At 44.1% G+C, this 11,641-nt stretch overlaps 1 protein-coding gene across 1 annotated transcript in view; it reads right to left on the minus strand.

Moving 5' to 3' along the window:
* Positions 1–993: 993 nt before the first annotated feature.
* The window catches only part of PRRC2B (proline-rich coiled-coil 2B), a 33,571-nt gene continuing 22,923 nt past the window's right edge, over positions 994–11,641 (minus strand). Inside the window, exons 20-31 of the mRNA XM_010286426.1 lie at positions 11,206–11,397; positions 10,872–11,066; positions 10,343–10,429; positions 9,313–9,417; positions 8,493–8,685; positions 7,124–7,221; positions 6,348–6,475; positions 5,020–5,260; positions 3,578–3,754; positions 2,809–2,900; positions 2,114–2,195; positions 994–1,656 (exon numbers count right to left, since the gene is read on the minus strand). Coding sequence (XP_010284728.1) covers positions 1,516–1,656; positions 2,114–2,195; positions 2,809–2,900; positions 3,578–3,754; positions 5,020–5,260; positions 6,348–6,475; positions 7,124–7,221; positions 8,493–8,685; positions 9,313–9,417; positions 10,343–10,429; positions 10,872–11,066; positions 11,206–11,397 — 1,731 coding nt within the window. The 3' untranslated portion in view covers positions 994–1,515. The remainder of the gene's footprint in view (positions 1,657–2,113; positions 2,196–2,808; positions 2,901–3,577; positions 3,755–5,019; positions 5,261–6,347; positions 6,476–7,123; positions 7,222–8,492; positions 8,686–9,312; positions 9,418–10,342; positions 10,430–10,871; positions 11,067–11,205; positions 11,398–11,641) is intronic.

Genomic DNA, 11,641 nt, shown 5'->3' on the forward strand with positions numbered 1-11,641 from the left:
CCCGAAACAGAAACCCAGTCCCCTCCCACTAGGCCCTTCCTTTCTTAGGTCATCAAATACTGGTGAGGAAGTGTGAGGTGATGACACTGTATACAGACTATATGTAACTGCATCAAAAGTAAAGAACCCTTTCCTGTTCTTCTGGGGAAGGAGAGTAAGAGGATGATTCCAAACTGCCTCTGTAACCATGCACTTCCAACACAAAAAAGGAGGTTCCAAGTGTGCTAAAATGGCTGCCTTGCAGAGGAGCTCCCTTACCAAAGCATTTCTATGCAAATTTTGCAAAAGGCCAGAGTTAGAGGAACAAAAATCAAGACCTAGGGGAAAAGGGAGAAGAGCAAAGCTTAGGAGAGCAGCCCCAAGGGATGAACACAATACAGAACAAGTTTCAGGAGACATGAATAATTAGAGCGGCCAAGGTAGAGAGCATAAGAGAGAGCATCACAACTACAAAAAGTAGTCCATATAGACCTGTTGGCTCTAGCCAACTTTTCTGACCCATACGTGGTGAGGAGATTTTTCTTAACAGATTTTACATTTCGTAAATCTATGATTTACATTTTGTTGTGTTTGGTGGTCACTAAAAAAATCCCAAACCCACCAAAAAAAAAAAGTCTAAATCCAGATGAGCTTGCAACAGAAATTTGGCGGTTTGTTTTTTGTTTGGGTTTTTTGTTTTGTTTTTTTTCCTTAAAACAAAAATGCCACATTTTGTTGTGCACAGGGCACCCCAAAGCTACAAGTGGTGCAAGTTTCAAGATTAATGCACTGATCTACCATATACCTTTAGTACACATTTTACTTCTAATGCAAGCACTGCTTCTAGCTTAAAACAAAAATACTGAAAAATTAATGAATGCCGTAACTGTCCTGTTTTTTTAAATCAAATAATCTGAAAGGCTAAATCATCATGGAAATATACCCAAATTCACTCAATTTAGAGAAGTAATAATTCTCAACATAGCACAGAACTGTATATAAAACTAAGCAGAGTTTTGTCAGAACGTAATTTTAGCTGACGGGAATTCTTTTCTGGAAGGAATGAGGAAAGCAGAAAGATGGGGAAATGAAAGAACATATAAAAGTTCTGCTATAAACAAAGATATAGCTTTTTTGTAAAAACCTCAGCTGCCTTTAAAATGAAAAACCTCAAACTAACCCTTCTCCCCCAGTTGCCACTCTGCTGAGACAGAAGCAGGGAAGGAGAAGGATGGGCTTTGCCAAGTGAACGATCACAGCTACCTGTGGATAGGGGATGGCAGGGGAAAAAAAGAAAAAAAAAAGGCTCAAGCCACTTAGAAGTCACATGGTTGGTTTGTTTTAAAGCAAGCAGGTCAATGTCATATCCACCGTTTCAAACTGCTTTGTTGGGAGAGGGGCTTGGGTGATGTCACTGTAGTCAGTCATTGTGGGGCGGGGAGTAGATCTGGCGAGATTTTCAGGAGATCCAGTGGGGTCCAGTCTAAGCTGCAGTGCCTCCCAGGCAGCAGGACCAGCTGGGCATCAGAAGTGCTCCTAGGCCTTGCTTTCCTCCACTTTGACTGCCTGAGGTTTGATCGCTCCTGTGCGCACTGGCTTCATCTGGTTTGTGGAGGCTGTTTCTTGCAGCTTTACTGCTCCCAGATTGGCTTTATTTTCATCCGCCCGCTGCTTTGCCTGTTGACATACAAAACAAAAGCATTAGCTAGCACAGAGACCTCTATGCAGATATAAAAAAACCCCAAAACTGTGACCATCATTCATGCAAGACATCAAATTTGGTCCAAAAATCAGGTATGACTTCTATTCTGTCACACTTTGCTGTCCTGAAACACCTCACACATAAGGATCTCAAAGTGTCACACATGTCTGGCAATGCAAATAACCCATAAAACTCAATAACCAATAACATGGACACTGTAAAACAGGTAATCCTGTAATCTCTCCTGACTTTCAAACCACACAGCATTACTCTTGGACTCTTTAACACCCACCCACTCTCCTTGCAGGGAAAATAACAGCTCCCACATATAGTGACAGGCCTTTCTATCACTCCTCAAGTCCAAAGTACAAGCGTGACAGTATACAGAAGAGCAGATACTGTTGGGTCGAACGAAGTACTGATGTACACTACCTGCTGTACATAGTGTCCTTGCACAGAGCCCATACTAACTGCTGGTCCAGATGGCTTCCCGCTTGGGCTGGCAGAGCTAGGCCTGGAAATCGAAGAGTCGATAATATTCATGGAGTAAATTCTACAATGGAATGAGAACCTTATTCATGTGTGAAAGAAAAAAAGACAGCAGAAAGCAGCAGTACACCGGGCACGAGTCTGTGCTGTGCAGGTCAGCAAGCTCCCCAGCGCAAAAGACAACACGTGGATTGGTTAGGAGAGAAAAAAAATGAAGTAACTGCATGTGCCAAACAGCTCAATAACCTGAACGTTTGGTATGTCTAGACATGAGCACCTCTCATCTTGAGAGGACCATGCTGGAAACTGAAACGTTTATTCAGTGATCCTCAAATTTTCTACCTTAACAAGGAACACACAAAAGCACACACCAATTCCAATTCATCTTTAAGATCCAGTAAACATATACCTTTATGCACTTCCCATAAGCACAAAAGGCCAAGTCAGACACACACAGTCCCACACCCAAAAATGAAATGCATTTTGACAGAAGTATTTGGACTACGGTAAACACATTCTACATGTGAAAACCCAAGTAAATCTTGCACAGGGATGATCCATGCACCATATCACTGCAAATAGGAATACTACTTCTTCCCCATTCTGACTACAGAGGCTAAGTTCTGTAAACATTTTACCTGTATGTATGTGGTGATGGCACAGACCCTCCGGAGGACATATTCTGTTTACCATCGGAGAAATGAAACCCCTTCATTTCCATTTGGGAGGACTACAGAGGAAAATGAGTGGTAGTATCACCTTTGCATTCACAAATCACTTATTACTTCATATGAACACTTAAGCCAAATCTTAGCCCTTTTACCCATTGTGCCCATTAAAAGAAGAAACATTTTTCAGGTGAAGAAAATGAGGCTTGTAAGTGAAATAATCTGCTTGTATTTAAACCAACAAGCCAGCAGCACAAGCAAAATGCAGAACCTGGAAGTTAACTGCTGTGCTCTCTCTCCCCTGTGATAGACAAACTTATGATACGAATCCATCAAACCAGACATGACATTAATATACCTACTCAAATGGACAAGCTTCACAACACTGTGAAATATCTGGGCAGTATTCCAACTGTGTCTGGAGCTCACCACCCCTCAAGCACTCTGGGGAAACCTGTGTAAACATGTAATAAAACTGGAGACTCCAAACTGGATCAAGGCAGGATGTGGCTCCCTGGAAACAGAATGATGACCAGCAGCAAAACCTGAAAAACTGCTGGCCTGTGCTTTGAAGATGAGGGGAAAAGGGCTCCTTCATTTTAACACCAATCCTTGGCTTTGATATTTAAGGAACCCAAACAAGCCAGTCTCCCCTTTAACAAGCAAGATCAAGGAGCAAAACTTCAATGCAGGAGGGGTTAATGAATGCCAAGATGAGCACGCAGGAGTTAATCCTTACCTCCCTGCTGGTAGCAAGAACAGAAGGCTGGGATCCAGGAGGGAGGATTCTTCGGGGAGCTCCTACAGGCAGGTTTTGCCCCTGAGGAAGCTGGATGGACTGTGGTAGAATCAGGGGCTGCTGGCCAGAGCCGTAGCGGGGCAGAGGAAGCTGGGAGCCAGGCACAGGCATTGTTAGCTGTGTGATAAGGATATGTAGTTAACTTAATGGCAGTTAAGTCTTGTGTTTGACATGCTGTCTCCCAATACCCTGGAAGCACAGCATTGCTAGAAGGAAGTTCACACACAGTACAATCTGGCACAGAATAAATGCAAATCAATGTAACAGAGGGACTTTCACACTGAAATGCACATTCTGGTAGTGCTGCCAACACCTCATCAGCTGGGCTTTATAACATGGCATCAATTTAACATAACTGCACTCAGACAACAGGGCTTTCCTCCTTGCCTAGAACCTTCACCCAGTTTTTCAGTCTTCCTCATGTCGCTACGTGGGTGTATTTTCTCTTGACATAATGGCAGTGTCAGACAGCTCAGTGTCAGGCATTTTGTTTGCAGCTTTGATGCCCAAACTAGAAAATCTGCTACACTTTCATGCCAAAGGATTTTGAGGACTGGACCTCTAGAGAACGTGATGGTGACCTCAACTCTATGTTCTGCAGCGAGCTTCAAACTGATGATGGTAATAATTAAGAGTAATGAAAAAAAAAAAAATTCAGCTCAGGACTCAAGAGCCTCCTGTTGCCTCTGATTCATCTGGCAGTTCTCACAACTGCTGGATTTGGGAGGTTCTATGACAACGCTTTGTAATAAATAAATAATAATCTAAGGCTGGCGAAAGAGACCAAGTCACTAGCTTATGATGGATAAAGCATTTCTTCAAATATTTGCCAGTATTCTCTGTATTTCCCTCAGCTAAGTTACTTTCAGGATTAACTCTTTATGTCACCACAACATAAAAATCCCTCTTTAAACAAAAAACCCCAAATTTCAACATGTTGCATAAAATAAATGTAACATGAGCTTTTAATAAAAGGCCCTAGTTACCCTGGAAGCAGAGTTAAATCTGGAGACAATTTGGATTTGGCTCTCAGAAGAGGTTCTTTTAGGACAACTATTGCATCATGGCCTCCTATGCATGAAGCACTGCAAGGTTTGATCTGCATGAAACTATATTGAGGGTGAGGACTTCCAAGTTACAAAATGACATCTCAGCAGGGACAGACAAGTAATTAGCAAGAATCTCATTAAATAAGGTGCTGCATGTTTGAAACAATGGTTCACAGAACAGAGTCTCTCAGGGAGATCTTTTGCCTCTTTGCAAAGAGCTTAGCTAACACAAACACATGACTCAGCACAAATACTAGTTTCAACCCAGTCCCAGAAACAAGCGGCTGTGAAAAAGCCTGTACAAGGGAGTGGCTTGCAAGCCCTGCTCCTAACCTGTGTAAGCTGGGAGTCCATCATCTGGGAGGCTCCCATACCAGCCGCCTGGTTTATCTGGCCTTCATAAACCAGTGTCTGGCTTCCATTCATGGGCTGATAGGGGGACCCAGACTGGGTTTTCACCACCTCCAAAGGCTGCATGCCTGGGAAGGCGGAATACGGAGGCTTCAGAGCAGTGCCTCCTGTCAGGACCATGGTGCTGGGCTGAGACAGACTGGGGTGCATATACACCTGAGACCTGGAGAAGAAAAATATGCTCAAGTCATTACACAGAAAACCTTTGGAGACTATACAACCCCCCTTCCAGGCCATATCTGGCCTGCAATTGGTTCTCAGACTCTACTAAATTAACAGTTTAGAAATAAGCTGTGATGCCACTTTCCATTTTATTTACCTTTTTTTTTTTTTACTTCCACTTTTAAGCCCTTACAACCATGTCCTTGTGTTGCAGGAATATTCAACAGAATGACACTGTGTCCCATCTAAAGCTTACGTTTCAGTATCCTGCACAATAAGCGCTCAATTAGTAGTAAGGGAAGATTCAGGTTACCAAAAGTCTGCAGCAGTTTTTCAAAGCAGAAAAGAATCAGAACTTAAAGATTCAAATAGCTCTAGCAAAAAAAAGTTTTGTTTGGGTTTGTTTGGGTTTTTTCTCTCCAAACCTCAGTGTCTAGGTTTTTGAAGCCTATTCTGATCATTCAGTCTCCTCTCATGCAGGAAAGGGGGTACAGAGTATGATTTCCAGAGCCAGCCCAACTCTGAAGCAGGTATCTCAATCTTTCCATTCTAGTAAGCTGTTCCTGTAGCCAAGTACTGTTGCTTTGTGTTTGATTTTCTAACTTGAATCTTACAATTTTTTCTCCAAAGTGCAGGCATTTATTCTGCTCTTGTCAGTTTGTACCTAATAGAGTTATTTACTTTCACTGCCCAGGTACTCAGCTCTGATCCAACTGTCTCTGTCTTCTCTCCAGTAGTAAACCAAATACAGTAAGCTGTAAGTTCTGGGTTTCTTACTAGTAAGTCTGCTTGCCAGCCCACAAACCTCCTCTTTCTGCATCTTTCCCAAGATTTGCCTCCCCCTTTGGCAAGGTAAGCAGTACAACCAAGTAACTTTCCAAGGATGGTCTTTGCCATTGTCCTACAAAGAGACATGTTACAGAGCGCCTTATGTGCCCCAATATCCTTGCTCTCCACCCCAGCAGTGATATTAGGGGAAAGAAACAGCACATCAACAAGGGTGGAAGATGAGCGTGAAGTGTCAATAAATAGCCATCAGGAACATAAGAGATCAAGCCACAAGGAAATAAAAAAACGGAAGCCATTACCTGAAGGGCTGTATGGAGCTGTACATCTCCTGGGACTGGGAAACTGGCAGACCACCCCTCAGCCCAAGCTGAGCTTGGGCCTGTAAGGATGTGTGGAGGGAAATGGGAATTTGTTGAGCAGCAGCAGCCTGCAGAAAAAATTAAGTTGACTGAGAGGTACAATAGGAGCCAGAAACTCTCCTAGGCCATTAAAAAAATCCATCAGTTTCCTCCATGAGTCAATCTGCCATAACAATTACCTACACTGCACCTTTACCCAGACCCTGCATCATCCTACAGAACAGCAGCACACTGGCAGGGGAAGATACTGCATAGGCAGCCAAGAGGGAAGAATGATGCCTGCAAGAGGCATTTAATGCACACAAGGGGACCAATGTGCTCCACACAGAGAACAGGCACTGACAATCCCAGCTCTCACTTGCCTGCACCTTGAAGGGACTCTCTCCAACCCCATCAACACCCTTTTTACTAAGGCTAGTGAAATCGCTCATCAGTATTGGCCAGCTGTGAATTAACTGAAAGTCACTTTACCTCACACAGATGCTTCAGGATCTGCTTCAGTTAAACCCAGTCCAAAGTACAAAAGGGAAAAAGCCCCATCAGTTCCGTCTCTACATTTTTACTAACCTGTGACACCCACTGGGAAGAAACATTCAAGAAACATAAAGGGAGCCACATCTAAGCTCCTCTGCGCTGTCATAAACAATTCCTCATTTCTTAAATGCCTCCCTGAAGACTTCTTGAGAACCGACTGGTTGGTTGTATTTCTCCCTTACCTGTTGGTAGCTTTGCTGCTGAGGTATTGTCTGAGGGACCAGGCGAGGCTGACTTGCAAACACATGGCCATCCAGATACAGGGGTGGAATATGGTTACCTAAACGTCAGAGAAGGGAGGCTGTAAATTCAAGGTACAAGGGAGATACAGGCACAGTACACTGCAGAGACCTGCAGCTCAAGACCGTTTCCTACCTCTCAGCAACCAGCTCAGCAAGTCAACACAAAACACAGTACCCATCCAGAAGATCCTGTAAAGCTCGTAAGGCCACAGACCAAAGCCAGCAGCCCACTTACAGGAGCAGGCTTGCTGAGAATTAATCATCCCTTTCTGTAAGAGGCTAAACATAAATCCAAGTTTCCTACCCCCACAAAAAAGTCAGAGACACTAGCAGTTCAGGAATTTGTGAACTGCACTCCAAACTGTTCCCAAATGCCACACACATGCTCTGCAATCATCTCATCTTTGCAGCTAGGAGGGACAGAAAAGAGCAAACACAGCGTTTGAGACCTTCACACGAGATCTAAAAGCCTTATTCACCCCAAGGGTGGCACCAATTAGAAAGTGCTGTGCCACTCCTGCGGTTCTGCGCAGTTCTGGACCATGGGATTTGCAAGCAAAATTAAGGTGGATGGGGAAGGAAATCACCCGACTTGGAACAATCAGTTTCCAAGTGGAAGCTAGTAAGAGTCCACTCGCTATCACTTCTGTCCAGGACATTCCACTCCATTCCTGAATTGAGGAATGAGAAGGATAACGCAGGCACAAGTCATCCTTTGGGACCCAGGAGTCAGAGAATCCAAGTAAGTTTCCTTTTTCCAGATGCTCTCCCTAGTTATACACACTATCTAACATACTGAGCTTAAGCTTTTCCTCCAACTCAAGGACAGCAACACCATCCCACCTCCTAGAGTTCTGCAAACTGTAATCAAGTTGTTGTAATGTACAAAGAGCAGAAGGTGCTCTGAACCTGTGACTTAAAATACCAAAATGAGCAGACAAATGGTTGATGTTGATATTGGGACTGTTGGTCTCTCAGCCATAGGTTTCTTCACTTCCCTTCTATTCTACTGAGCGCTCAGTGAAGGGTAAGCAGGATCTATTGAGACATCACAGACTTGCCACTACACAGGGAAAGTCATCCTTGTGCTAAGTTTATACCAGTCACCCTCAAGTAACACTCTTCAAAGTGGGGAGACGGTCCCTCTTTCTGTCTTGACTGAATTGCTGTGAAGAATCTGTTAAATACCAGCCAGCCGGTTACTTTATATGGAAGCTCTTCTCACCATGCTCTCATCTACTAGAATCAGAGGATGATTCCTAGATACCAACCACTCAATGCAAATTCTGCTGCCGCAGTTTGCAGGTACCTGGAATAGATGCAGAAGGTGCTACGGACGCCACAGGCATAGGAGGCATAGAAACTCCACCAAAAGAGCTGTAGCTGACACCATTGGAAGCTCCAACACTGGAAGGAGGCTGGATGCCTGAGCCTGCACCTCCTGGGGAGTTCTGTTCTGGTAAATTAGGAGAGTTTTCCCAAGCTTTACGAGCAGACTCCATCTATGGAAATGAAGGACAGTAACTACAGACAGTTCAAATGGGGAGGATAATACTGAAGCCTAGAGTTGCTCATCTACAACCTATTAGTTCAAATTCAAGTCTAGCCTAGTCATAGTGGAATGCTGGCAGGTCTCAGGTCAAGGGGTTTCACACCAATTTCCAATGGGCAAGCATCCTTCACAAACACTCAATCCCCCTTGGTATTTTGCTGAGCTTTTTGGGTTTGGGGTGGTAGTGTTTTTTTGTTTTGGTTTATTCTGGATTTTGTTGTTGTTGTTACTATGTCTGATTTTGGGGGATTTTTGTGTTTGTTGGGTTTGGGTTGAGGTTTTTTGGGGGTTGGTTTGTGGTTTTTTTTCTTCTTCAAACCATCAAGCACCCAGGATCCCTGACCAGCCATCTTACCCAGCTACTGAAATAGGAAAGCTCTGTTGTACTTGTTCTACAATTGGCAAGGACTTCAACTTCCAGGACTATTGAAACACACTCCCTTCCACCCATAGCATATATGCACAACTTTTACAGAAACTAATTAAAGATTTAGCAGTACCTAACAAAATGCTCTCCATCCTCACTACTCTGGCCATGGTATCCACACCTAGGACAAACACACGTCAGCTTCCTTACCTTAAGAGTGAGGTCTGCAGTGGGGAAGGACATTGGGTTCAGGCCAATGCACCGCTGGAGATGATGATCTCTTCGCAGAATGGGAATGGACTGCGTTAACCCTGCCTAAGGGGAGATTCGTAAATGGTGAGTACTTTGAAAGTCTTACGAGAATGTCATGAGCTACCAAGAGCCTCAGCTGGCAGCTCTAGTATCTACACCTCAAACAATTCAGTCCTCAGTGGTCCTGCAGCAGTTAAGTACCACATTCAACCATGATCCATTCTGCCATTGGAATACATACAGCTTTGGTTATATGCAATGACACCCTCTGTGTTGAGTTATACCAGCTTCCACTTAAACATCCATTTGATCCAATTACTTCTTGCAGAAGAATCTACCTATACTTCAGACAAAACCCGTTTCTGAAAGAGCACTTCTGAAAAGAAACCTTTAAGGCAAATGTCCAAAAATCAAACAGCCTACAAACTTGAAGACATTTCAAAAGAAGCTTTGTGAGTTTCTCACATTGCTGTCCACAGCTGAGCTACAAGCTGGGCTTTGAGCATGCTCTTTCATATAAAATAATAATGATATACCCAGATGGCTGGAATAAGCTAGGAAACCTCCAAAAGGGCCTGACTAACAAGTTACAGTTCTCTGCCTTGCTGTGGCACAAGACCTTCTGAGGAAGCTGGCAGTCTGGGCCTAAAACTACCACTATCTGCATCATGTCCATCACCAGCACTTTTTTGTGTCTCAGGGGAGAAGACTGGTGATCTCAAGAGATCTGCAAGGCCTCTTGCTTTAGACAGGTCACAGTGATAATGGAGTTGCTCCCTGTATCACTTCTGAGCTAGTGATGCTCATTTTATTAAGGTACCTTGAGGATGCCCATTTCCATTATGGATTTTAGCCATGTGTGCTGCCTAAGCATTAAGTGTGAAGTCAATTGCAAAGAAATATGCTTGCTCTCTTTGGAGGCATCTGAGGTTTAACTAAAGAGTATCTCAATGAATCAATGCCAAAAAAAAAAAAAAAAAGTACTTACATTACTGGCCAAGGCATCCTGCAATTTGGTGACAGGGTTAGCTGCGGTGCCAGAAGCAGAACCAGGTGGCAAGCTGAAGTCAGAATCCTGAAAAAAGCAAGACACACAAAATTCAAATCCAGGTGCAAGGGTCACTCGTCTGCTTCTCATGGTTAATGACTTTAGCCTGAATCATGACACTAGAAAGTAAAACTAAAGATTGTCCTCCAGTAAGCCTTGCTGGAAGAGAACAAAAAGACACCTCTCAGCACTCAGCAGCAGGCAACCCCCAGGGGCACACAAAGGCTTAGATGGCCGTAATTTTGTCCCTCACCTCTTTACCACCCCAGCTGGTTCTTGGGACGGTATTTCCAAGAGGATATTACGTGTTTGCCAAGACATCTTGAGTACCTGGTTTGTGTCAGTAATGAAGTTTAAGGCCAACTCTACAGCTGCAAGCTTTCTCTAAATAATCCTTCTGCCTCAAACCACCTTTCATATCTCAACAAGCTCAAATCACCAAGAAGATAAAATTAAATTCAATCCTCACTTTAGGATTTACTCCAAATTCAATGGGTGGCACAGGAAGTACAGAATCCACGTGAATTTCCACCCCGTTAACAGGGGGAATATTCCCTTCCAGCCGTTCCGTTCCCTCCGAACCCTTTCTGTTTTTCAGGGAGCGTTCGTTGCCGATTGGTCCAGGCTTGTGTTCCTTGTTCTGTCCTGAGCCTTGATCTGAATCCTTAACAGGAAAGCAGAGAGGCTGAGACACAAAGACTGAACAACCCAATCTCAAGCCTTAAAAATGCCATCAAGAACAACACAACCACTTCACAAGGTCTCTCACTATGTGCTCTGGCTTGGCTGCAAATCCAGATTACCTTTTTATCAGATTGCTTCTGCACTTGCTCCTTCTGGCAGTCAGGCTTTGGGTCCACCAGGCCAGCCCCATTCATCTCCTCTGGTTTCAGGGTGCCATATGGAGAACTGCGCTGAGAGGAGGTAGCGGAGGATTCCCGAGACTCTGCGCTCAAGTCAATGCCACTATCCCCCTGGCTGCCTTTAAAACCCTGCTATGCAAAGCACGAAATGTGTTAAAGCCCCAGACTCCGACCCAGCTCCACAAAGGAGGAAAAATAATCCCAGAAAACAGCGAGACCATGTCCCCTTTTCAAATCACATTCTTGGTTAACCGCAGTTGGGCCTGACCTGCAGCATCCCTTGGCTGCTGCTACAGCTCTACACAACCGTGAGACAGGTTAACCAATGCACCAACCGGACTATGGCTTTAGAATAAGGAAAAAGTGTCCCACACAG

Source organism: Phaethon lepturus, unplaced genomic scaffold (genome assembly GCF_000687285.1).
Source record: "Phaethon lepturus isolate BGI_N335 unplaced genomic scaffold, ASM68728v1 scaffold19264, whole genome shotgun sequence".
Lineage (NCBI taxonomy): Eukaryota > Metazoa > Chordata > Aves > Phaethontiformes > Phaethontidae > Phaethon > Phaethon lepturus.